Source organism: Erinaceus europaeus, chromosome 14 (genome assembly GCF_950295315.1).
Source record: "Erinaceus europaeus chromosome 14, mEriEur2.1, whole genome shotgun sequence".
NCBI classification, from domain to species: domain Eukaryota; kingdom Metazoa; phylum Chordata; class Mammalia; order Eulipotyphla; family Erinaceidae; genus Erinaceus; species Erinaceus europaeus.
The window spans coordinates 39,656,373-39,684,314 of NC_080175.1; the positions used below are offsets into that span (position 1 = coordinate 39,656,373).

The window sequence follows — 27,942 nt, forward strand, 5'->3', positions numbered from 1 at the left end:
TATAAGGTAATATTCTTTTTATTCAATATATACAGCCATTCACCTTTTCTTTACACTACATACATCTTCCTATAATAATATCAGTTTGATAAAATAATATAGATATATATGCTCAATTAAGTATCTAATTTTATAATAGATATTGCATTCATTTTTTAACTTTTATATTTTCCATGAGCAAGTGCATGATAAGTTTATTCTGGCAAAGGTGCTAAAATATATGTGACTTTATTTGGCTTTTTGAAAATCTTTCAGCAGAAAATTATTTTTACTAATGCATTTAATGTAAAAATATAAAACTATATTTTAATGCTCATTACATATAAACAGTAACAAAACTTAAAAAAAACCCAGATAATTCAGTCTGATTATTATAACATTTTGTTAAGGGCATGAAGTTAAATATTAAATATCGTTTTGCTTAAGAAGATATCAAATAACAAATGTTTAATATTACAGATTTCAATTCATGCAAAATTGTTAGCAAAAATGTTTAGCCAATGCAAGCTTGTTTTAACCACTAACTGTTTAAAACTCCAAGACATAATAATCTTTTGCACAACATAAATGTATTGCAATATTCTGGAATTGGTTCTTTTTTCTGTAACAAAAATTATTTCCACAAAGATTACAGGGTCAAATAATGGAAGAGGCTTGAAGTTTACGCTATGAATTTCTCCCAGTAGAGAGTCTACAAAAAGTTGATTTCCATACAAATGCCACCAATAGGGGCACCCAAGTAAAAGGAAAGGAATGCCAGATCATGATAGGAATGATGGCTGGTTAAGGGACAGATGACAGGGCACCCCCAGGCTAGTAAGGCAAAGTGTCTCAAAGGCCTTATGCTTAACCCCAGAGAAATGAAGAAAGAAAGAAAGAAAGAAAAAGAAAGAAAGGAAGAAAAAAGACAAATATACTAGCTATGGAGCAATGATGTCAATAGGATAGAAGATAAAATATTCAATCAGTCTATATACCAGGAGCCTTGTAAATGAAGTTGTAACATAGTCGTGTTGTAGGTAGCCAACTGGGAGTGCACCTGAAGGCAGATGGGATGGGGCTTATCTGAGCTCTGCTGGTGTCACTGACCCTACTGAACCTGGACCTGCAACACAATGACATCCATAAAGAGAGGAATGAGAGACAGACAAAGGAAATTTTTAATAAAATTTATATATATTTTGAATTAGGGCCCTGTGTATGTGCAACTTCACTGCTCACGTTGTTTTTTTTAATTCATTGAGAAAAGAGAGAGAGACAGACAGACAGACAGATACCACAGCCCCAGAGCTTCCCCAGGCATCATGGTACCTCCTGTGTTGTAACCGGACTCAAACCTGGGCCATGCATGGCAAGACATGAATCCTACCTAATGTAGTCTCCCTCCAGCCTTATGTAAATTAATTTTTTAAAGATTTATTTATTTATTCCCTTTTGTTGCCCTTGTTGTTTTATTGTTGTAGTTATTATTGTTGTTATTGATGTCGTTGTTGGATAGGACAGAGAGAAATGGAGAGAGATGGGGAAAACAGAGAGGGGGAGAGAAAGATAGACACCTGCAGAACTGCTTCACCACTTATGAAGTGACTTCCCTGCAGGTGGGGAACTAGGGGCTCAAACCGGGATCCTTAATGCTGGTCCTTGTGCTTTGCGCTACGTGCTGTAAATTAAAATTTTAACCTATTAATTTTATTTGTTAAATCAAGTATGACATCTTAGTACAGGTATAAAACATGATGACTTGACATCTGTAGGTAATGAATCTAGTTAACATTCACTAACCCGTCATCATGCAGAGTTACATTTTTTTTTTAAATTATTATTATGAGAACCAAATCCTCCTTTCTTTCCTTTTCTGCCATGAGGTTTTAGCTGATGCATCACAACTAAGCAACGACACTGTTCCTAGTGGTCTCTTTTTTTCCAAAGAGAGGGGGAGGGAAAGGAAGAGAGAGACAGGAGAGATATCACAGCATTATTCCATCACACATGAAGCTTCCCTTTTGCATGGTGCTCCTATTGCTAAGGGTTCAAGCTCAGATCCTCAAACATGGCAAAGTGTGCACCTACCTGGCATTTGGAGAACTCTTAAGATCCACTTTCTTGGGCCAGGAAGTGGTACACCTGGTTGAGCACACGTATTACAGTGCACAAGGACCCAGGTTCAAGCCCCTGGTTCCCATTTGTGTGGGGGGTTGTTTCATAAGTGGTGATGCAGTGCTACAGGATCTCTGTCTTTCTCTCTGCCACTCTCTTTCCCCCTGCCCTCTTAATTTCTGTCTCTATCCAAAATAGATAAATAAATATCTACTTTCTTAATAACTTCCAGGTATGCAATACAGCGTGATCAATGCAGTCCCTAAATTATCCACCATATTCCCAGGACTTAAGAATAAATAGGTGTTTGTGCTTTTTGTGTTCCTTGAGGTAAATATTTCAAATGAAAGAAAATGAGAGGCATGTTTTCTGTTCTTATGGAAGTGGGCATCACAACTGAGAGCACAGTCCTCCCAACAACTGCTTGTGTCCTGGTAGATAAGGGCAGAGAGCCTGGGTGTGATGCAGAAGTTTGTGGGTCTGCCTGCATGTGCTGCAGGGCACTGCCATCATGATTGCTGAGTGAGGCTGAGCAGGACAAACAGCATGAACGGCCTCTGCTCACTTCTAGTGGGAAGGTAGGGACTCAGTCTAACAAGCCTTGTCCAGTGCCCTGAGGTCACTGGGGTTCACATAACTCTTGTCCCTAGATATAAATCCTATGTTCCCTCATTAAAAAGCACTCTTTCAAAACACAGTATTATATCAGTTACCCAAAGACAGCTTTCTGACACACCAAACAACAAAAGCAAAAACATATGGAGGGGCTAAAAGGGAAAAAACAAAACCAGACAAACAAAAACCCTGCAACTCAAGAAGGGAAAGATACACTCACAAGAAGCTTGCTGAGGTGCAAACACACCTATAGGCTCTTGGGGACTTGGGGAAGTGGGAGAAAGTTTTTCAGACAGAAGGAAAAGACAATGTGTGGATTGGCTATTGCTGTCTACAATGTTAAGGGTGGAGATGGACAGGATGGTGGGGGGGAGAAATGAGAGAAAAGCAATCAATTGTCTAAGCTGGGGTCAGAAACTCTACTGAGGAGTTGGGAAGACAGCATCATGGTTTTGCAAAAGACTTTCATTGCCTGAGGCTCTGAGACTCCAGGTTCAATCCCCAGCACCAGCACAAGCCAGAGCTGAGCAGCACTCTGGTCTCTGCTTCTCTCTTTGTCTCTCTCATTAAAATACATTTTAAAAATATACTAAAAGGAAGAAATTTTATTGAGGGCAGCAGTCAGGAACTGTCTCAGCCACACAGAGAAGCCCAAGGAAGAAGCTCTACCAAGCACAAGTTCTCTCAAATGTTTTCTGTGCCCAGATGAACAATTAAAATAGTCCTCCAAAATTCAACCAGTTTTGCTGCTAATTTAGACATACAGGTTATATAGCACAATTATTTATCTTCCAATAGAATATTTACTGACTTATACTAATTGCCAAGTGACAGCACCTCAATCAGATCATACAGTCTGCTGGTGGTGAAGTCAATCTTACATATTTAAAGACAAAGCAGGGAAGTCACACCTTTTCCTGTCTCTGTTAAATCCACATCTCTCCAGAGGGATGCATTAAAAAGTATGTCTCTAAACCAAAAAATGTTTTATCTTGTGTAGTGTGGATAAGAGAGCAAAGGCATATTGTAATATTATAAATGCACCTTCACTTGTAGCCCCTGAACTGTGCTTCTAGAACTCCTGAGTTTTCAAATCATAGCAGGCACCAGCTTTGGAAGTTAGAGTAAGTGCAGTTTGGAGAAAGATGTCTCAAGACTGTCAAGAGGCTTCCAGGATCATCAGGTTCAGATTACTCAGTATGAGATACATATGGAGAATAGAAAAAGAAAAAAAGCCATTGTTGCGAGAACAGTGAATAGAGACTGATGGTGCCTGTTACCTTGGGCTTCCTCAGAGACTTCTGGAGCCTCAGGGACTGGTGTCTGTTCTTCTTCAGGGTGCTCTTCAGGGTCCTGCGTAGACATCGATGATGATGCTGTGGCTCTGGAGGTCTGTGGGGTTTGCTTCTCTGAATCGGCCCCTCCTCGCTGTAACCATTCATCCTTATAACCATTGCTAATAAGTTTGGAAAAGTTTGTGGGTGAGGTGTTTTTTTGACCAGGCCTCAAAAAAGAGAAACATTGGTGAAAAGCTTAAGTATAGAGATTAGTGATCTCCCAGATTGAGTTCGAGGCTATATATCTAATAAAATAAATATATACTTTATATAATAAAAATAAATAAATGGGATGTGTTGTCCCTTAAACATAAGAGATCTCTCTCTTCCTCTCTACATATCAATTTGCTCTTTTAAAAATTTATTTTATGGGAGTCGGGCAGTAGCATAGCAGGTTAAGCACACGTGGTGCAAAGCGCAGGGACTAGCATAAGTATCCCGGTTCGAGCCCCCAGCTCCCCACCTGCAGGGGGGCTGCTTCACAGGTGGTGAAGCAGGTCTGCAGATGTCTATCTTTTTCTCCCCCTCTCTGTCTTCCTCTCCTCTGTCCATTTCTCTCTGTTCTATCCAACAACGACAACAATAATAATAACTGCAACAATAAAACAACAAGGGCAAAAGGGAATAAATAAATATTTTTTAAAAATCTAAAAAATGCATTTTATTTTTTCAAAAGAGAGAAAGGGATAGAAAAGAGATAGAGAATGAAAGACCAGAGCCCTGTTCAGCTCTGACTGATGGTGGTGCAGGGGCTTAAACCTGTGACATCAGTGCCTGAAGGATGAAAGCCATCTATGTAACCATTCTGCCATTTCCCTTACCCCCATATTGATTTTTAATTATCCCTTCTGCATATTCTATAGTTGAGAATATGTTTAGTTATTTCCAAGACCTTTCCTTGAAGAAGCACCACTTTCATATTCTCTCCCTAAAGAATCCTTCTACAGAACCTCCACCTCCTGCTAACACCATATTCCTGGGTGGAGATGAGGGGCTCAGACTCTTACCATTTTTTAACCAACTATAGTTTCCTTATTTAGTTCTTGTCCACATTGAAGATTATCTGCTGCCTCTTTCCCCCTCACACAGTTCTGCCTCCCACCTGCCATTCATGTCTGTGGTTGTGTGTTCCAGATCTTATCATACTATCATACCCATATTAACAAGTGACAGGCTATAGGACCTGGCAGGTTAATAGGTGACACATACCACCTGAACTCACCTGCTCTGAAGCCTCAGGTTCTCACTTGCAAGTCATCCCATTATCAAGGGTATTCCTAATGGTATGATCTCTCTCTCCCTCTCCATTTCCCTCTATCTCTCTCCATCTCTCTCTCTCTCTCACACACACCCCAATACATACGTGTATAGTATGTATACATAGCTACATATACACACGTGCTCCATTTTCTTCCTCCCTGTCTGAACCATGGCATTGGTTGTCATGGCATTTGTTAAATGTAACACGTTTGGAGAAATAGTAAAAAACAATTCACCAAGGGCCAGGTGGTGGTGCACCCAGTCGAACACACATCTTACTATGTGCCAGGACCTGGGTTCAAGCCCCTGGTCCCCATCTGCAAGGGGACTACTTCTTGAGTAGTGAAGGAGGGCTGCATGTCCTCTGTCTCTTTCCCTTTCTCTACCTCTCCCTTATCTTTCAATTTCTGTCGGTATTCAGTAATTAAATATTAAAAAGATAGTGTCATGAATTTTTTTTAAACTTTTAAAAATATTTATTTATTTTCCCTTTTGTTGCCCTTGTTGTTTTTTATTGTTGTAGTTATTATTGTTGCTGTTAGATAGGACAGAGAGAAATGGAGAGAGGAGGGGAAGACAGAGGGGGAGAGAAAGATAGACACCTGAAAACCTGCCTCACCGTCTGTGAAGCGACTCCCCTGCAGGTGGGGAGCGGGGGGCTCAAACAAGGATCCTTACACCGGTCCTTGCGCTTTGCGCCACGTGCACTTAACCCGCTGCGCTACCGCCCAACTCCCAGTGTCATGAATTTTAGCAGTAAACTAAGAGTCAAGGAAAGCAAGAAAACAAAACAAAACAAGGCAGCTCCAGATGGAAACAAAACAAAACAAGGCAGCTGGGAGATGAGCCAGATGCCAGGGCACCTAGTGACATTCCCATAGAATGCAGAAGCATTCATCCTCACTTGCCCCAAGGCCCAGGCCTCAGAGACGTAAAACCTTGGGGCTGAAGAACATCCTCACGCAAAGACAAGTGCTCCTAAATTCAAAAGGCAGCTGGTCAGCATTTAGGAGGATGGACTCTCAGAAGTGGGCCTCAGGCAGGACAGGGGCCAGTGGGGGAAGTGAAGAGTTGGGTGAAGAGGAACAGCACCCACCTGGGAATTCCTGAGGGGCAAGGAGCAGAAGGCAGGGAAATGCAGGGAGGGGCAGACACACAAGACTGGGCCAGGGCTTTGTAGTCCAGACCGTGGGAAATGACAGCACTTAAGATCACACTGCCAACATGTGCTGCTGGGAGGCAGTATTGTTGGGCTGACAATGGCAGAGTGTTGGTGCTGTCACCAAGACTTGCACCAAGCCCAATGCAGGCAGCCTTGCTGCTGCCCGGACACTTACATGGGAGGAAAGGAGAGTCTACTTCCTGCAACATCTTTGGAGCCAAATGGCATCCCCACTTTGCTCTGATACTTTGAGTTAATGGCTGGCAGCTTCACCTGTTCAAAGAAACACACAAAACCCTGGGTCAGTGATAAGCACTAGTAGCTCAGACAACAAAAGAGAAAAAGACTGATAAATGGTGGCAAAAGCCCAAAGTCCAGGCACCAGGCAGTGTCACACCTAGTTGAGTGCACATGTTACCATACACATGGACCCAGGTTCAAGCCCTAACCCCATCTCCAGGGGAGAAGCTCTACAAGTGGTCAAGCAGGTCTGGAGGTGTCTCTCTTTGTCTTTCCCTCTCTACTACCCTCCCCTCTCAAATTTTCTCTATGTTATCAAATAAAATAGAAAGAGGGGAAAAAAAGAAAATGGGGGGAGTGGCCACTGGGAGCAGTGGATTCATGGTGCTGGCACAAAGCTCCAGCAATAAACTTTATGGCAAGACACACACATACACACACACACACACACACACACCACACACACACACACCACACACACACACACACACAAAAAAAAAAAAAAAAAAAAAACCCACTGGGCTTGTGTGTGTGTTTCCCAAGAAAATAGCCATAGTAACATAGAACTCAAAATTGCTTTGATCTGACACAATGCGTAAAAGAAACCATTAATCTCATCTGCTCTGGAAGAAACCCAGGGGGCTGGGCAGTGGTGCACCTGGTCGAGTACACATGTTAGCATGTGCTAGGAACCAGGTTCAAGCCCCTGGTCCCCACTTGCTGGGGGATGCTTTATGAGCTGTGAAGCAATGCTGCAGGTGTTTCTCTCCCTCTCTCTATCTCCCATTTCCCTTTCAGTTTCTGTCTCTATCCAAAATAAAATAAAATAAAAGCTTTAGATAAAAACAGAGGATTGACTCCTAAGTCTGTGTGGGGCAAAGACTCCACAGATATAACAGTCAAAGCCAAGTAATAACTGAAAAGAAAATAAAAATGATGAATCTCAGGCATTGGAAAATTCAAAAACGGCTGTTGTTCCAAAGACTAAGTGCTAGAAGAACAAAGACAGAAAAGCTTAGATTGGGGCATTTTTCTTTGCAAAGGTCATCTTTGGGAAAGAGCTTGCATCTAGAATATGTCAAAAAGCCTCAAAATTGAATAACAAGAAAGCAAGTTGAGGATACAATAGGCAAATAGAAGAAAACAGCAAAGAAAGACCAGAACACTACTTTTTTTGCTTATCAACTAAGATATATGAATTGAAAAAAATATACACCAAATGTCTACTCAGTACTTTCTCACCAACCACCAAGGGCAAGTGAATGAACACTACAATGAGGACACACCTGTCAGAATGGTTTAAAACTTTGGCCAAGTTTTTCAGTATTTTTCAAACAGATAGATGGGCAATATATTTAAGAATTAGGCCTTTTCTATCCCACTATCTGGGGATCTAGTCAGGGAATCCTTGCATCCCTCATAGATATGATGAGTCTAGTCCTTTAATAGATCCTCTATCCACCATCAGTGATCACTTCCATCAGGAATGTCATTATAAGCCCTCTTGTGGGACTCCCCAGGACCTTGCCCTCACTGTAGAGCAGCAATGGTGGCGGCTGCCCCAATCTCTGAAGGGAGACTGGGTCCGCCTACTCTGCCATTTGAGGAAGACAGGTCCTGAAATGAGTGCAGTCTAGAAAGCTCCTAGTTGTGACCATGGACTGCGAGCTCAGATTGACAAGGACTCAGAGGCTTCCATGCTAAATATAAACAGAGATAGGCCCTAGGTCAGATTGACTGGGTTAACAGTTAATGGTATATATATACCTCCTTCATGTTTGGGAGCTATCCTCTGCCCTAATCCAGCTTTCTAGCCTTATTCTTAAATCTGACACCATCTTTCCAGACAATATTCTTAGTCTACCTGCATGTTAGCTATCAAGCTCAGGAAAAAATTACAAAATTCATGGGCCCCTTGGGACATACCTAAAATAGACTTCCTTGCTTCTTCCCACCTGAAGATCCCTAATTTTATCTGTTCTATTCCTACCTTCGGGTTCCTGTTTATTAAACAGATTGTCCTGCTTTATATCTTACTGCTTTTCAGCCACCAAGTTGTAGACACTACTATGATTCCATCCTGATTTCCCTGGGCAGATGACCTCACCAATGCACCTCACCTCCCCAGAGGCCTATCCCACTAGAGAAAGATAGAGACAGGCTAGGGGTATAAATCAACCTCCCAATGTCCACATCCCGCAGAGAAACAATTAGAGAAGCCAGACCTTCCACCTTCTGCACCCCATAAAGAATTTTGGTCCATACTCCCAGAGGGATAAAGAATAGGAAAGTTTCCAATGGAGGTGATGGGACATAAATGATCATTATTTGAATGGATGGAATGTTTAAACTGACCTTACCGCTGTTGGATTGTTATGCTGCTGGCTTCTGTAGATTTGAAGGTTAGAGTCATCAAATAAAGGCTTATGTTCTTACATCCACAAAGAATTTGTGAAGTTCAACAAAAGGAAAAAATAACCCAATAAAAAAGTGGGCCAAAGAACTAAACAGACAATTATTTAAAGAAGAGATACAGATGGCCCACATATATACGAAGAAATACTCAGCTTCATTATCATTAGAGAAATACAAATTGAACAAAAACTACGAGGGAGTTGAGAGATGTAGAGAGAGGAAGAAAGAAATACAAATTGAGATTCCATCTCATGCCTGTTCTGGAGAAAGATAGCCTTCTGCACTGTTGGTGGAAATGCAAACTGGTACAGCCCCTTTGGAAGACTACTGGTGAGTCCTTAAACAAAAATGGAAGTACCTTATGACCTAGCAATGCCAGTCTTAGGCATTTATCCACAGGGTATGCAAATACTAATAAAAAAATTAAGTACAGTTCCTCACTTCTTTTCTTTTTTTTTGCCTCCAGGGTTATTGCTGAGGCTCGGTGCCTACATCAGGAATCCACTGCTCCTGGAGGCCATTTTTTCCCTTTTGTTACCCTGGTTATTTTACCATTGTTGTGGTCATTATTATCATTGTTATTGATGTCATCGTTGTTGGATAGGACAGAGAGAAATGGAGAGGGGAGGGGAAGACAGAGAGGGGGAGAGAAAGATAGACACCTGTAGACTTGCTTCACCACTTGTGAAGTGATTCCCCTGCAGGTGGAGAGCTGGGGGCTCGAACTGGGATCCTTCCACCGGTCCTTGTGCTTTGTGCCATGTGTGCTTACCCCACTGCGTTATCACCCAACCCTCTCCTCACTTCTTTTTAAAAATCTTTTATTTATTTGTTATTGGATAAAGACAGAGAGAGAGAGAGAAATTGAGGGGGGGGAGAGAGAGAAAGAGACAGAGATGCCTGAAGTCCTGATGTATCACTCATGAAGCTTTCTCCTGTAGGTGGGGACGAGGGGCCTTGAACCTGGGTCCTTGCGAACTGTAATGTGTGTGCTTAATCAGGTGCACATGGAGAGGACAGGTACAAAATAATAAAAAATTAAAAAAAAATTCTTAGGATGGGCAAGATAGCAAAATGTAAACAGACTCTAATGCCTGAGGCTCCAAGGTCCCAGGCTCAACCTCTAAACCATAAACCATAAACAAGAGCTGAGCAGTGCTCAGGTCAAAAAATAAATAAATAATAAAATTAAAGATGGGGAGCAGGCAAAAAAGAGCATGCAGAGGTGGTTCTGTTGGCATCTGAATAGAGAAAGATTATTAAGACTTGAAACAAGGCATAGGTAGTGATGTACCTGGTAGAGTGCACATGTAGCCAAGCTCAAAGACATGGGCTCAAGCCCCTGCTCCTATCTGCAGGGGGAAAGCTTCATAAGCAGTGAAACAGTGCTATAGATCTCTCAATCTCTCCCCTCCCCACCAAATACCCCTTCCCTTGAGCCCTCTTTTTATTCAGTAAATAAACAAAATGTTTTAAATAATAAAAAATAAACACCAGCATTTGCCAGAGGCTGAGGGTAAGAGAGGAGAGACCATAAAGAAGCTTGAAAATTGGGTGTTGACATCTAAAAATTTGCAAAAGGGAGCTGAAAATAAAAAAGGAAAAGCAAACTCCACCAAGTTGCAGATGCTACCATGATGCCTTCCTGACTTCCCTGAGCAGATGACCTCACCAATGTGTCCTAGAACCCCACCTACCCAGAGCCCCACCCCATAAGGAAAAGACAGAAATAGGCTGTGAATAAGGACTGACTTGTCAACACCCCTGTCCAGCAGAGAAGCAACTACAGAAACCAGAACTCCCACCTTCTGCAACCTATAAAGATCTTTGTTCCATACTCCCAGAGGGATAAAGAACAGGGAAGCTTCCAATGGAGGGGTTGCATTATGGAACTCCGGTAGTGAGAATTGTATAAAACTGTACCCCTCTTATCCCAGTCTTGTTGATCATTATTAAATCAATAATAAAAAATTAAAAAAAAGAAAATTAGGGAGTTGGGGAGCTGTTTGTGTCTGTGGGGGGGGAGGTAGATCACATGATCATGGAGATTTATGCAGTCTATTGTCAAAATTCATAGAATGAAGCTCAACCAAAGGTTAATTATATCTTATTTAAAAAAAACCAGCGAATATTGCTATGGAAAAACAGAAAGGCAAGCAAGCAACTGTAAGCTTTTACAGGAAGCAAACATGACTCCTGAGAAAAATGAAGCAATACAGTCCAGGAAGTGGCACAGAGGGGAAAGCATCAGGCTTTCAGGCATGATGTCTTGTGTTCCATCCCCGGCAGAAGGTGTGCAAGAGTGACATCTGGCTCTCTATCTCACAGACCGATCACAGCACTTTGTCGCGCAGCCTCTAGCTCAGCTTTTTATCAGTTACTAAAAAAAGAAAAACAAAGCAAAACAAAACCCACTTGCTCTGCTCAGAACAGAATGTCCTGTTTTACAGTTCCTTCAAGGACCACAAAATAGCTCACTTGAGCAGTGCACTGATTTGCCAAGCATGTGAACCAGGTTCAAACCCGGTCCCTACTGCACTGAAGGATGCTTCAGTGCTGTGGTTTCTCCCCACCCCCTTCTCTCTCTCTCTTTCCCTCTATCAAATAAAAATAAATGAAGTCTTTCCAGAGGTCAGATGTTCAGGGTAGCCATGATTAACAACCAAAGGTCCTACTTATTGCTGAGTGGTTTAGTCTCTTACAAATCCCCAGGGGACAGATTCAACCCCCACAAACAGTCCATTTTACTGATCATGTAAATACCTTAAGGTCACAATTACTGAAAGAGACTGGAAACGTCATACAGAAAAAGTGGACAGCCCTCTGTGAGCAACTGGCATTCCATGCAGCTCTTTACCTGTGTGAGTGGCAGAAATAAACCACAGCCTTCCTGGCTTCCTCTTTAGATGGGGGCACTGAGAGGAGAAATCGGGGAGACAGGCACTGAAAACTCACTGGACCATCAAATCAAGTACCTGGTGCTGGGGAGACATCCTCACTCCACCCCTAAATATATGGGTGAGATTGGTTCATCTTGTTTTTATTTTATTCTTTTTAAGATTTATTTATTCATGAAGAATGATAAGCAGAGAGAGAGAGAGAGAGAGAGAGAGAGAGAGAGGCAGAGAGAGAACCAGATATCACTCTGGTACATGTGCTGCCAGGGATTGAACTCAGGACCTCATACTTGAGAATACAACACTCTTAACTCTGGGGTGGTGGGGGGAAGAGAGTACAGAATCTATAAAAGGATGACAGAGGACCAAGTGAGGGTTGTATTGTTATGTGAAAACTGAGAAATGGTATGCATGTACAAACTATTGTATTTACTGTAAAACAGTAACCTCCCAATAAAGGGAAAAAATGTAAAAAAAAAAAAAAAAACCTAAAAAAAATAAAAAAGAATACAACACTACCCACTGCGCCACCTCCTGGACCACTCTTCTTGTTCTCATGGTCAAAGCACCACCACTGATTTGAATAAGGACAGCATCATTTTACTAAACATAAATAAAAAAATTAAAAACCCATGCTCCAGGGGCCAGCAGTAGCACACCGGGTTAGGCGCACATAGTGCGGTGCGCAAGGACAAGCGCAAGGATCCTGGTTTGAGTCCCCGACTCCCCACCTGCAGGGGAGTTACTTATAAGGGGGGAAGCAGATCTGCAGGTGTCCCCCCCCCCCCGCCCTCCCCTCTTCTCTCAATTTCTCTCTGTACTATCCAACAACAGCAGCAGCAACAACAATGGGAAAAAAAGACGGCTGACAGGAGCAGTGGATTCGTAGTGGGACACCAAGCCCCAGCGATAACCCTGGAGGCAATAAATAAATAAATAAATAAATAAATAAATATTTTTAAAAAAACCAAGACCCTAAAAAATCCATGCTCCAAGAAAGAAGGCTGAGGTCAGGCCTAGGTACTGGCGTCCCTGTAGTGATTCGAAGGCCTTCCAGTCCAGACATCACAACATAAGCTCACAGTTGGAGCTGGCCTTGGAGCCCCCAGCTGCTCTTTTGTCCCCTAACAAGGCTTCATCATGGAATCATATGCTCTCCCAACCCCAGTGACACCATGGCAGAGGGGAAGGGGCTACACAAAAACTGCACTGTCTTCTCTCCTTTAGAATTAACAAACACTGGCCCCCCAAAATGCCTAAATTCTTTTTTTTTTTTTTTTACTCCAGTGTTATTGCTGGGGATTGGTACCTGCACTCTGGATCCACTGCTCCTGGAGGCCATTTTTCCTATTTTGTTGCCCTTGTTGTAGTTGTCATAGCTGTTGTTGTTGTTGTTGTTGGATAGGACAGAGAGAAATGGAGAGAGGAGGGAAAGACAGAGAGGAGGAAAGAAAGACAGACACCTGCAGACCTGCTTCACCACTTGTGAAGCTACTCCCCTGCAGGTGGCGAGATAGGGGCTGGAACCAGGATCCTTAAGCAGGTCCTTGTGCCTTGCACCGTGTGCACTTAACCTGCTGTGCTACCGCCCAGCCCCCAAAATGCCTGAATTCTTAAATATTGGGCTGTTGGAAAAGTCATGATTTATTTTTCTCCTATGCAAACAGGCATCCTGACTTTTCCAACAACTCAATACATTGCAAGTGTTCAGAAACCAGAGAATGGGTCAATACGAAACATCCTTTTTCTGTGTGGAGGAAGCAGGTATGGAAGCCTGTCTTACCTCTTCTAGATAAGTATCAACTAGTTAAAAGTCACTTGATAAAAAGTAATCTTAGAGTGGAGCGGGTGGTAAGATAGTTCAGCTGACAAGAGTGCACGGCTCACCATGTAGGACGACCCAGGTTTGAGTCCCTGATACCATATTGGAGCAAGCTTCATGAGATTTTATTTTATAGGATAGAGAGAAATTAAGAGGGGCAAGGAAGATGGAGAGGGAGAGAGACAGAGAGATACCTCCTGCAGCCCTGCCTCTCCAGAGTTTTCCCCTACAAGTGGGGAGCAGGGGCTTGAACCCGGGTTCATGTGCACCACCGCTCAGTTTCTTATGAGCTTATTGGAGAGGTTCTGTGGTGTGTCCCTTTCCCTCTGTCTGCCTCTCCCTCTCTGGGTCTCTTTCCCTCTCTGTGTCTCTGTGAGAATGAAAGGGAAAGAGACCACTATGAGCAGGGGAAATCATACAGGTGCAAGACCTTGGTAATAAACAAACAAAGTAATCTTACCCTTATGGAGTCGATAGTCATATAAGAACATGACAATATTATCATGGTCACTTGTGTCTGTGGAGGTTCACATAAAATACAAGATGTGCACCACAGCGAGGATAACAGGAGACTCAGAACCACCTAGCAGCCACCTGACTTAGCGAGTGGCAAAGCAAAGCGGATGCTAGGGATGGCCCGTCACCTTTTTTTTCTCCTCAAGTTCATCAGCCTCTCGTTGCCACACTGTTTTCATGTCGAAGTCAAAGGGCCCTCTTTTAGATTCATAGCTGCCATTGGCTTGGTTGGGGTTAAACTCCTCATAAACCATGTAATCTGGCATGGAAACGGCAGGGACCCTGTGGAGAAAGACAGTAGAGTCTCAGCCTGTTTCTCATCTCTGTGCTAAGTACTCAACACCAGGTCTTCTCCTTCTCCCACTGGATTGGCCCAAGAGGATCCTGGGGTGGGAGGTGTGTGTGTGTGTGGGGGGAGTGGCTCCCTCCCATATCTGCTGAAGGAACACACTCCTAGGTCTTCTCCAGGGTTTGTGATCCAGACTCAGAAGTCCCAGTGTCAGGACAGGGAGGTGGGAGGTAGCTCCCCTGGTAGAGTGCATACTTTACTGTGTGTGAGGATCTGAGTTAAAGCCCCTGGGAGCATCATGCAAAGGGGAGGCTTCCTGAGCAGTGCTGTGGTGTCTCTTTCCCGCTGGGTCTCTCTCTTTCCATCTCTGTTTCTACTTTTGATGGGAACCAGTGAAATCATGCAAAAATGAAGCCCCCAAGGCAAAAAGAAAGAAGTGTGTGAACTTTTGTGAAGGGAGCTCTAAGTGATTAAAATCATACATACTTTTACTATTTCTTTTTTTTTTTTTTCCTAAAGAAGAGTGTTCAGAGGGCCAAGCAGTGGTGCACTTGGTTAAGCATACACGTTACAGTGTGCAAGGACCAGGGTTCAAGCCCCCAGTCCCCACCTGCAGGGGGAAGCTTCATGAGTGGTGAAGCAGGGCTGCAGGTAACTAACTATCTCTTTCTCTCTCTACCTTCCCCTTACCTCTCAATTTCTCTCCATCTCTATTCAATAGAAAATAAAATTTTTTAAAAATCCGAAAAAGAAGACTCTTTAGGTCTGCTAGGTACTGAACCTGGGGCCTCTAGAACCTCAGGCATGCCAGGCTGGTTCTCTGTACCAACCTCCTGATCCTTTAAATTAGAAATTCTTATTATTTTGTCAGAGCATTGCTCAGCTCTGGTTTTAAATTATAAAAGAAATTTTAATTTTAATTTAATTTTTTTAACTGGCACCAGGGTTGTTGCTGAAGCTCAGTTTTGGTACAACAGATCTACTGCTCCTGTTTTTTTTCCTTTGGGGGGGTTGTTGTTTGTTTTTCTATTTTATTTGATAGGACAGAGAGAAACTGAGAAAGGAGAGGAGATAAAAAAAGGAAAAGAGAAAGAAAGACACCTGCAGTCCTGCTTCACTGCTTATGAAGCTTCCCCCTGTAAGTGAGAAGCAGGAGTTAGAACTCAGGTCCTTACACATGGTTATGTGTGTGCTCAACAGATGTGCCACTGAAGAGCCAGGCAGTGGCACACCTAGTTAAATGCTCACATTACAGATGTGCCACTGCCCAGACTCCTAAAGCCAAATTTGATAAAACAATTATTTCTATTATATTATCTACTTTGTGTAAAGTGGTTAGTCTCTCTTCCACACCAATCATTACACAGTACCATTTAAAAAATTTTTATTTTATGTATTTATTTATTTTAGCAGAGCACTGTTTAACTCTGGTTTATGGTGGTATGGGCAACTGAACATAGGGCTTCAGAGCCTCAGGCATAGAAGTATTTAAAATAACCATATTGTTATCTCACCAACCCTCGCAGGATTATTTAATACTAGTAATAGCCTTTTGTATTGTTAGGCAATATTATTTTATTTTATTTCTTTAATATTTATTTTCCCTTTTGTTGTCCTTGTTGTATTGTTGTTGTGGTTATTATCATTGTTGTTATTGGTGTCATTGTTGTTGGATTGGACAGAGAGAAATCAAGAGAGGAGGGGAAGACAGAGATGGGGAGAGAAAGATATACACCTGCAGACCTGCTTCACCGCCTATGAAGTGACTCCCCTGAAGGTGGGGAGCCAGGGGCTTGAACCAGGATCCTTACACTGGTCATTGCACTTCACTCCATGTGCGCTTAACCCTCTGTGCTACCGCCTGAGCCCCTATTTATTTATTTATTTATTTATTTATTTATTTATTTTTAAGTGGCACTGAAACTTTCAGCCAGTTCTCCAGGACACCTCAGCTCCAGGACACTAGAAACCAGACAGGTCTAGGAAGGACCCTTGGGGGCACCAAGGTGCAGTGTTCAGGCAACCCCACACCAGAGGTGGGTGTTGGAAGGCAGACAGCCTTTACCCCTTTGTCTGGATAACAAAGACAGGGCTTTAGGCCTGAGAGAGACCCAGGAAACCCAGCCCATAGGACCAACCCATCCCTACTCCCTCTCTAGCCTCCTGTGCCCCCTGTTTCTATTTGCCTATTCCTTTTCTCTCCTGGATGTGCTGTTGTGAATGTCAGAGAGGAGCAATTGTTTGCCCTGAGTATCTCCTCTCTCTCTCTCTCTCTCTCTCTCTCTTTTTCTCTCTCATATTATCTTTCTTCCTCTCTTTTTGCCAGCAGGGTTATGGCTCAGACTCAGTGTCAACACTATGAATCCACTGTTCCTAGCGACTTTTTTCCCCTTCTTCCATTTTAATTTGATAGGACAGAGAGAAACAGAGAGGGGAGAAAGAGATAGAGAGGGAGAGAGATACCCGCAGCACTGCTTTACTGCTCGTGAAGTTTTCCCCTTGCAGGTGGGGAGTAGGGGCTGAACCAGGATCCTTGTGCTTAACTATGCACCACTGCTTGGCTTCCTGAGTATCTGTTCTGAAGAGCAGAAGAAGAGGAACAAGACTCTTAAAAACAGGGTCTCGGGAGTCGGGCTGTAGTGCAGCGGGTTAAGCGCAGGTGGCGCAAAGCACAAGGACCGGCATAAGGATCCCGGTTCGAGCCCCGGCTCCCCACCTGCAGGGGAGTCGCTTCACAGGCGGTGAAGCAGGTCTGCAGGTGTCTGTCTTTCTCTCCCCTTTCTCTCTGTCCTATCCAACAACGACAACAACACTAATAACTACAACAATAAAAACAAGGGCAACAAAGGGAATAAATAAAATATTTAAAAAATTTAAAAAAAAACAAAAAATCAGGGTCTCATTAAGCGCAGGTGGCACAAAGTGCAAGGACTGGTTAGGATCCCGGTTCGAGCCCCCGGCTCCCCACTTGCAGGGGAGTCACTTCACAGGCAGTGAAGCAGGTCCTCAGGCCCTCAGGCATCTATCTCTCTGTATCTCTTCCTCTCTATCTCCCCCTTCTCTCTCAATTTCTTTCTATCTGTTGACAACATAGGCAGAGCCTGCTTGTAACAATGGAAGACAGGCAAGACAGGCAGCACGGTGACACTTGTCTGCCTGGTTCTTCAAGCCAAAAACAGAAAAGTCATCCCAGGTGACTGTCCATACCAGTCATCAGGCCAAGAGCAGTGGCTGGAAAGCTACAGCCTGGGAGCCTGGACACAGGATTCTCAGACCCTTCAGATGTGACAGAGGGCAAAGCAAGTTCTGCACTTTTGAAGAAATGGAGCACCCCCTATATTTCGAGGAAAGCCTTGGGATAAACTGTAGTTGACAGAAGATAGGCCAGTCAGGGCGGCCTTGGTGCAGAGGACAAAACTCAAAACAATGTTACCATAGCAGTTGCAGGCTGGCAAGCAGGGAGAGAGTTCCAGAAGTCTGATGCTCTAAGAATATGTGCCACACCTCTGGAAAGGAGGGCCATAGACATGACTAAAAATAGGTATCAGCTTCCACATGGGAGTAGCCCATCTTTGCTCAAATGGCCCACATGCTTCTCTGGTGCATGACTTTTCATTTTCCTGTTTAGAAGTTTAAAATATTGTGTGTGGGGGGAAACTCTGAGGAATATTTAAGAGGTGGAGGGAAGGAAGAACCTTTAACAATGAAATAAAAATCACTAATTTAAGTCTTATAAATACGAAGAGAAAAGCCATAGCACATATACTCAATGGAGTGTTATTCAGTAGTTAAGACCAAGATGATTGTGTCTTTAGGACTAAATAAATGGAATTAATTGGCAGTGATTATGCTTAGGGAAATAAGGAAATGAAGAACAATTATGGGATGATTTCACTCATATATGGAATATAGAAAATTAAAACACATGAATTAAAAAGTATATAAATATGTATATATATATATATAGTCAACCCATGTTTGTGACCTTGGGAGAACTATGGTGGTTACCACTGGAGGGGGGTTAAGGGAGTGGTATGGAATTGTACCCCTATTATTTTATAATCTTGTAAATAACTAATAAAATACACACACACACATATAAAATGAAGAAGCATTTGTGTCACACCTCTGGAAAGCTGGCAGATTGTAAATTCTCCCCCCCTCCCATTTTTTGGTTGTTTGTTTAGTTTTGCCTCCAGGGTTACCACTGGGGCTCGGTGCTATCACTATGAATTCACTGCTTCTGGTGGCCATTTTTTCCATTTTCTTAATTTTTTTTTTAAATTTTGGCATAGGACAGAGAGAAATTGAGAAAGGAGGGGGAGATAGGGAGAAAGATAGACCCCTGTAGATCTGCTTCATCGCTTTTGAAGCTACCGCCCTGCAGGTGGCAGTCGCGAGCCAAGGGCTCCAAGGGGACCCTTGAGCTGGCCCTATGTGTGCTTAACCTGGTGCACCACAGCCCGAAACCCACCCCCGCCCCACCCCGCCCCGACTTCTTCTTCTTTTAAAATCATGTTTTATCTTATAAGTCATCTCATTACATTGTTTACAAACCAGTTCCTGACAATCAAAATAAAAATAGGGATATTTGGTTTTCTCAAATTCATAAGTAAAGGTGAGGGTAGGCAGATTCAAATCAATACAAACATTTCTTCTATTACTAGATGTGTTTCATTAGTAGGTAGGGCTTGGAAATGTGAGTAGACAGTGACCTGCTGCAAAATGTAGTGATAGATACTATAAAAACAAAATTGGAAAACTTTAGTTTCAAAATAAGAATTGAAATAAATTCATAGTTAAATCAGTGTTATATATAAAATCAACTAACTCCCATAATTAGCTAGATAATCCATTAAAATAAGAACAAAAAATAAAATCATGAAGATTTTCAAAGATTAATATTTGCTTGTCATAGGCTTTTTCTGTATTTTAACTAATGTGATAAAGTTCATCCAAATTGTAAATTCTACCAGGAGCTATACAGTGTCACTACTGGTGCTCGAGTGAGGCACTGAGAATTCAAATGGAGCTAGGCCTCCCCTCCCTCTTCCGCCACAAGCTAGCTGGCAAGGCCAAGGTCAGGCCTGGCCAGGGTACTCACTGTCGCTGGTTGGCGGTAGACGGCTTGTTGTGGTGAATGTACCAGTCTGGCATGGCGTAAGCCACCGGAGAGCCCTTCCTGCTCCCGGAGGCCACAAAGTGCTTCAGCAGATCTCAAAAACCAAACAGAGCAGACATGAGTGGCCCTGTCCTGTTGTGGGGCCACAGGACATGGGGAAGGAGGTTCCTGACCCCAGCTGCAAGGGGGCCTGCTGTGCTCAGCAGGGACAGGGACAGCCCTGGGGGGGGCACTCCCAGCCCACCCCACTCTTGAGCTGGCATCCATACACACCCAGAGTTGCTCCCGGCTACCCCCACACTGTGCTTGTAGCCTCGAAAGTCTGACAGCTCCCTGTGGCCATGGTTCAACTCCCCCCCCCCCCACACACACACAGGATTTCCAGAAGGACCATCCACCTGACAACACTCACACTTCCAGAAGTGAATCACTGGGTGGGGGTGTTGATCACTGCCACTCCTTGGAGCCATTTCAATAGGGACTCAGCACTGGTGAGGCTCCTTCTCAGATACTCTCCATCTGCTGCCTGCTCACTGATCCCTCCCCCAAGGACCCCGACACTTCCCCTGGCTCCAGGGAAATGATCAGAGTTGGGGGTTGGCTGGGGGTGTCCACAGCCTGGGGTGGGGGACATGCAAATGACTAGCTTTGTCAGCTGCTAAGGACAGTGAAATGCTGAGAATAACAGGGTGGCCACAGCCAACACTGATGGCTGACAGTAGGTAAGAACTAACTTTTTAATTCTCCCACTTTTGACTTAGACATATTTCAGGCTTAGAGAAAACTTGTAAGATGACACATACCCCTACACTCTTCACCCAGACCCCTCAACTGCTAACATCTCCTTTCCTCACATTTGCAAGATTATGATCTCCCTTCCTCCTGCCCCCTATTAATGCCACTACTAGACTCTGATTTTTTTTTTTGGGGGGAGAAGGTGCTGTTTGGAAACAGGATGCAGACATGATCCCTTCTCCCTCTGTACAGTCTAGGAGAAGTTTCCAAAGGATAGTTACTGCATCACCCCAACACCAGGGTTAAATCAGGAGATCAGCAAAGTCAGAGCTGATGCAAGCCTTCTGCCTAATTTGCAGGTCAGATGAAAACTCTGCAGGCCATCCCACAAGTGGCTGGGAAGTGGGGGTGAACAAAGAACACACCCAGGTTCTGCCTGTGCCCCACCTATGCACCCACAGGGAGAACAGCAAGTTGGATGTTGCCTGGCCTCCTCCCAGGCAACTGAAGACCATGTTAGCTAGGACATATCAGTAGCCCAGACAGCACTGCAGAGGCTCTGAGAACAGGCACCAGGGAGTGAGGCCTCATGAGACAGTGAGGAAGCAGCTGCCCCATGCAGCACCCTGAACGGCAAAGCTAGCTCCCCTGCAGCAGTGGGAAAAGTTCCCTAGTCTCTGTGGCACTAATTCAAATGGACATATGCATTCCTGTGTTCATAGCCGCTTTATTCATCATAGCCAAAGAGTGGAAGCAGCCTAAATGCTCAACATCAGATGACTGCCTAAAGAAGTTATAGGATATATATTCCATGAAATACTGCTCTGTGATAAAAAAAGACAACGGTGTGTCCTTTGGGACAAAATGTATGGAACTGGAAGTGATCATGCTTAGCTAATTAAGTAAAGAGATGAAAGACAATTTTAAACTTTGGGTTCCTATTCATTAACTCTGTTGTCTCAACTTAAGTCATGCCCCCTTCCAGACACCAAGTAACTGATGCTACCACGACTCCATCCTGACTTCTCTGGGCAGACAACCTCGACCCTCATATCTCCAGAGCTCTGATCCACTAGGGAAAGATAGAAACAGGCTGGGGATATAGATTGACCTATCAATGCCCATGTTCAGTGGAGAAGCATTTACAGAAGCCAGAGCTCCTACCTTCTGCTCCCCCAAAACAACCATGATCCACACTCCCATTGGGGGAGAAGTGATAGGATGAAGATAAGAGGTCTCTGCACTCCAGCTCCATCAGCACCCAAAGGAGAGGAGGAAAAGGAGAGGGACATATGGATGTAGTAATGTTGTCATGAGTGGCTTGGAGGGGAGGAGAGGATTGAATCAGAAAAAAAGGGGGCAATTATGTATAAATGTGGACAAGTAGTTATAGAGATGATAGTTAGCCCATGTCTACAACCTTAGGGGAACTGTAGTGGATTGCAGTGGGGAAACTGAAGATTCAGAACTCTGGTTGTGGATTCAAACCCCTGTTGACATGTAATTCTGTAATATAAACATAAGTAAATCAGTAAAATAGAAGAGATGAAAGACTAACAACTGCATGGTTTCACTCATACGGAATCTACAGAATTGACACATATGAACTTGTGAAACAAACAAAAAGCACACAGAAGCAAACTTTTTCTAAGACTTTGTGAGAACTATGGTGGTTATTGTTAGAGGGTGGAGACACAGAACCTTAGTGGTGGGTGTGGTGTGGAAATATGCACTGTGATCTTACAATCTCGTAACCCACTATTAATCACACATAAGAAAGAGAAAAGAGGGAGTCAGGTGGTAGCGCAGCGGGTTAAGCGCAGGTGGCGCAAAGCGCAAGAACCAGCATAAGTATCCTGGTTCGAGCTCCCCACCTGCATGGGAATTGCTTCACAAGTGGTGAAGCAGGTCTGTAGGTGTCCCTCTGTCTCTTTCTCTCTCTACCCCCTTCCTTCTCAAATTCTCTCTGTCTCTATCCAGAATAAATTAAAAAACAAACAAACATGGAAACCAAAAAAAAAAAAGGGGGGGGGGAGAGAAAAGAAGGAAGGGAAAGAGGGAGAGGTAGAAAGAAAAGAAGGTAGGTAGGAAGGAAGGGAGTGAGGGAGGGAGGATGGATGGATGGATGGATGGATGGATGGAAGGAAAGGAAGCAAGAAAATGAGAAGGGGACAATGAATGGAGTCACTAGGAATAAAACTCCTGCAGAGCCAATGTGGTGAAATTTTAAGTCCATTCCCTCTAACTTCCAATCAAAATTAGTACATCTCTGAGCACAGTACACACTGCCAGCAGCTCCCTACACTTCCCAAGGTCTTAGGTGAAACTTGTGGGCTTGACAACATAGTTTTTATAGGGTCGGGAGGCTTCCTGCTCCTCCCACACTGGGTGTGCTCACCAGGCCGGCCACCTTGCTTCGCCAGCTTCACATACTCGGAGTCTGTCTCTTTGATCCAGTATCTCCGGGTCCCAAAGGGGTTCCCATTGGGTGTGTCTCTCAAGTGGCTGAGCCCTGGGATCTGGGATGCAGGTGGGGCGGCCACAGCCTTCTCAGAGCGCTTCACAGGCAGGTGGTAATACCAGTCTAGAGAAGAGAAACAAGAGGCACATCCAATTGAGTACACGTATTACCATGTACAAAGACCCAGTTCAAGGCCCCAGTACCCACCCAAAGGGGAAGAGGTTCATAAGTAGTCAAACAGTATGACAGGTGTCTCTATGTCTCTCCCTCTTCTATCTTCCTCTTCCCTCTTGATTTCTATTTATATACAATAAATAATAGATAAGTTAAAAAGAAGGAAATTATTAAAAGATTGGGATAAATTGGTTCACTGTGCCACCAAGGGCATCTGGTCCCACACAGGCTGTTGGCCAGGGAGAAGCCACCCTGGGACACTAGCATGAGGGGAACAGCCCTGTTTGAGCACCTGTGCAGCTCCACCAGGCCTGAGACTCGAAGTCTAGACATCAAGTCACCAGCTCACCAGTAACTGATCTCAGAAGAAACAACCCCAGTAGGAGGCCCTGCCAGTTTCTCTGCTAAGGTTGATGCTACCAGCCCTGTCCCTTCCAGAGCCTCTTCCATCTGGGTTGAGCTTCCAATGAGGTAACCCAAAGCCCTGACATGTGTCATATTATCTCTCTCTCTTTTTCATCCCCCATGACATTGGAATTAAACTGTATTTCTGGATAAGTTGGAAAATACAAATCCCTGAAAAAATACCAAATCACTTAAAAGCATCATGGTCTGTTCTCTTGAGCAGATGATCCAAAGTAGGTCAAGAGTCTATCAATTCAGTGCACTAGAAACACCTAGACTGGGGCCGGGTGGTGGTACACTTAGTTGAGTACCCATGTTACCAGGCACAGAGGCCTGGGTTCAAGCCCCTGGTCCTTACCTGTACGGGGGAAGCTTCGAAAGTGGTGAAGCAGTACTGCAGGTGTCTCTCTCTCTCTCTTTCTTTCCATTCCTTTCTATCTCTCTTTCTCCTCTCAATTTCTCTGTCCTATCAAATAAATAAATAAAAATTATGAGAAAAGAAGTCTAAAAAATTTTTTTGAAAAGAGAATAACACTGAGACAGAAATTTGCTCAGAGCAACATGAGCCTCCTTGAGTGCATTTACCAACATGACAAAAAGGAGTTGGGGGTGATGGCAGGGAAGCCTCTTCTAGTGAAGCCTCTTAGCCGAAATCCCTCAGGCCCTTGTCTGCCCTGGGAGTTAGCATTCAGGCAGGCCTTCATTTCTGTTGGTGTTCAAGGCAGAAAGGTGGGCAGAGCAGAGCCCTCTGGAATGAAGGTTAATACAGTGACCTGGCCAGGGCATCCAGGTGTCATGGAAGCCATTCAGGTACAAAGACAATGGCAACTGGTGCCCACAAAGTCAAAGGAGGGAAAGCCTAGAAGATAGGGCTCTGAGTCCCACAGACAGCGGAGCTGGGGCCAGGCAAGCTGAACTAGGCCTAGAAGACAGAGAAGCCTGTCATTGGCACTTCCTTGTGACCACCCATATCACACCCTGTAGGAGCAAGCTGAGCAGGCAGGAAACCAGGCATATGCAGTTAGCAATGGCTACCTAGGACCTCAAGGGGAGGGCTGGGGGGTATAAGAACTATTGGCTTTTCAGGCCTGGCTTTGCATCAGAAATTGATTAACTGTGTGGGGATATCACAGCTTATTAGAACCAGAATCCCAGGAGAACATGAACTACAAAAGATGCCATTAGTGTGGCCCAAGTGGCTAAGGGGCTTACATAAAGGAGCTGCCACAAACTCAGGTCACTCAAGAGTCTCACACAGCTCTGGCCTCATGGCAGATGTGGTGGGCAGTGTCTGAGCCCACCTGGCTGGGCCACTGTGCCCAGATGCTAGGTCAGACATGACTCCACAAGTTACTGCAATGGCATTTTTTTTAAAGACGTTATTAATATTTAAATAAGCAGACAGAATAGAGAAGATGGCCCTCCCTACTGTGTGGTCTGGACTGCGTCAGTGCATGGAATTGAGGCCTTCCAAGGAAGGGAAAATTCAACCTTTGGACTCAAAAACTGCACCATCAACTCTTCCCATGTCCTCAGTCTGCCAACTTGCCCTGCAGATTTTGAACTCAGCAGCCTCCACAACTGACTGAGCCCTTCTTTATTTAAAAAAAATCCATCTCTCCTTCCTCCTCTCTTTCTTTAATATAGTGGGAATACAGAAAAATAGTACCGACCAGATCACTTTATATAAGCCCACCAGAAGCAATCAATCTCTAGAGATAAAAAGCTTTAACATCTGCTTTCTACTTAGAACAAAAGCTGGGGTCCACTCTACAAAAATGAATGATGATAAATAAAATGAATGATGATAGTAAAAAAAAATCTTTGAAATATCTTAAAGTGATTAGCTGGGTCAAATTTGTGCCAAATAAAAGGTGGGAAGCATGGGGAGAATATTCAAGGAAATGTGAAAAACACAGAGAGAATCCACTTAACAGAAAAGTCAGGAGCTGGAAGCTCTCTAAACTTATGCAGCTCAAGAATTTTCTCTGTTAAAAGCTCAAAGCATTTGATCCTTACTTTATTTTTCCTCTCTGTGTTTTGATTACTAATTAACCCACAGAGAATACTGTGTCTTCTGCCTTCTTATTACTGGAAGTTTCAGGCCGGCACTGAGCTCTAATGGGGGGAGGAGTATATAGTTGCATGCAAAGGAGCTCAGAAAGGAAGATCCCAAATAACTAAGAAGCAAATGTCACCACATCCAACACACACACACACACACACACACAGACACACACTAGTTAGAGGAACAAAATTTGTATATAGGTTTCGTCATAGGGAAATGATTAGCATCTGGATGGCACCAGATCACATAATGTCAATGTCTGTACACAGGTCCCCTGTCTCCTCACAGAAGACTCTACAGCTCTCTGATCTGGAAACCACAGGGTGTATTATTTGTGCATAAACCACAGGGGTTCACCAGAGTTCCAGCCAGAATCTGGCCTTGGAGGACTCAAGTCTGGGCAGAGAAGCCATTCGTGAGGTGTGTGACCTCTGGATGTTTCCTAAAATCCTCTGTGCCTCATTTTCCCTGCTGATAGACTGGGTTAGTCATACCTCCTGGGCTATTTTAAGGTTAAATGCTAGAGTGTAAATGTGCTTAAGAGACCAGCCAGTGTCTCTTAAGTGTTGTTCCTGAGAAGGCAGAACACCCACTAAAGGATGGCGAGGTCTCAGCTGTAAGGCTGTAAGACCCTCCTGCCCACCCAGTGCCACCAGATCTGGCCACAGTTTCCAGATCTACCACAGCATCACCAACATATCACAGTCAGTGCTCTGGACTGGTAGCACATTCAAGTCACATAATGGACCTTTTCTCCACTTTTGAGACAACATGAGGAGAGAGAGCAGTGTGCCTGCCAGCCCCCACTGCTTCTCCCAGGGAAATCTTACTATCTTCCTCCACACTGTGTCTTGCCTGCCACAAAATGGGAAAGAACAAAACCACAAAACAGACCCAAGCCTCTTAGTCTTCCTCCTTCCCTTCTCCAGGTTTCAAACCCTGGTGGGTGAGTGGTCCTGCTGCACCCCCTCAGTTCTAAAGGAGCCACCTGAAGCAGAGCCACACTTAACATGGCTGGGGGCTAGGAGCAAAAGACAAACAGGGGGATGTATGCAGATTCAGTTAAAAATGAAAGTGCATAAGCAGAATTTCAGTGAAACAGCAATTATTAGATGCATCAAGTGTTAAACTACCCAAAACATTTCAGAGCCATACTGTTGCTCCAACAGTTGAAGCAATACAGAATAGATAGCCTTGTTTTCTTTTATTGGGGGAAAAAAAAGTCTAGTACCCACACCCTCCTGTCCCTCTAACCCTTGCTTTGACACTGGGGTGCAGAAGGGGGTTCCGTTTCCTTTGCGAGTGGCAGTCTATCTCCTGCCCCACCCTCACAGACAAGCTGGGGTCCCAGCCCTCCCAGGAGATGGCCCCCTTTCAGCCGACCACTCACCGCAGGGTGCATAGCGATTCGTGGCGCCCTGTGGCTCTTTGCTGGTGTTCCTCATGCCGGGAAGACACGCTGGACCCGGGGTTCACAGGTGAGCTGGGGACGCCACCTAGGCTTGGCTGCAGAGCCCAAGTCCGCGCCCAATCTGTGACACGTCTGCAGGTGTCTCACCTTCTAGAAAAGGTGTGCACGTCCACTCAGGTAAACAGCAGGGACACAAGCACGCAGGGTATATAACAGTGGACAATAGGCTCCTAGGATCAGCCCCAGCTTCCCTAGCTTCCCGCCCCGCTCACCTGCTGGCAGAGGTCTCGGCACCTGCCGGTACCGGCGGGTGGGCTGGCGGTCCCGGCCAATCCCAAACTCCCAGCACTGCAAGGAGCCACAACACCACGCGCGTCGCCCAGACAACCAAGAAGTGGCCAATCGGCCGGCGCGGCGGGACACAGACAGCCAATCGGAACCTCCCATGAGGCCTCAGCGGGCCAATCAGACTTAGGGGTGGGGCACGGGCACCAGTCAACCGCCCCGGGGCAGGAGGCTAGGCGGGGCCATAAGGGGCGTGGTCAGTGAGTGTGGGTGAAGTGGGTAGAGTCGCGCTGCAGGCAGGATAGGGGAGAGCTTGGAGCCCTTCTGTCTTGTTGGGGCGGAAGTTGTGAGCTCAAGGGAGCTTCTATCCCTGGCTGTGAGTGCAAAGCAGTCCTGAAAAGCAGAAACTTGCTTGCCAATTGTCCCTTCTCTTACTACGTTTTTTAAAATTTTTTTTAAATATTTATTTTATTTATTCCCTTTTGTTGCCCTTGTTGTTTTATTGTTGTAGTTATTATTGTTGTTGTCATTGTTGGATAGGACAGAGAGAAATGGAGAGAGGAGGGGAAGACAGAGAGGAGGAGAGAAAGATAGACACCTGCAGACCTGCTTCACCACCTGTGAAGTGACT

General features: G+C 44.4%; 1 protein-coding gene across 4 annotated transcripts; it reads right to left on the bottom strand.

Moving 5' to 3' along the window:
• Positions 1-27,318, bottom strand: C14H7orf57 (chromosome 14 C7orf57 homolog). 4 transcript variants are annotated; one of them, XM_060171554.1, is made up of 8 exons: positions 27,006-27,318; positions 22,906-23,091; positions 19,755-19,866; positions 14,490-14,643; positions 12,547-12,597; positions 6,647-6,744; positions 3,993-4,168; positions 1-1,105 (listed from the first exon to the last, which is right to left on the bottom strand). In XM_060171554.1, exons 1-8 carry the CDS (start codon positions 27,058-27,060, stop codon positions 1,062-1,064), a joined length of 876 nt encoding a protein of 291 aa, XP_060027537.1. In that variant the 5' UTR covers positions 27,061-27,318; the 3' UTR covers positions 1-1,061. The 4 variants fall into 4 exon arrangements, with proteins under 4 accessions (XP_060027537.1, XP_060027536.1, XP_016044301.2 ...); XM_060171553.1 differs by having other exon boundaries at positions 3,993-4,216; XM_016188815.2 differs by lacking the exon at positions 12,547-12,597 and having other exon boundaries at positions 27,006-27,317.
• Positions 27,319-27,942: the final 624 nt, after the last annotated feature.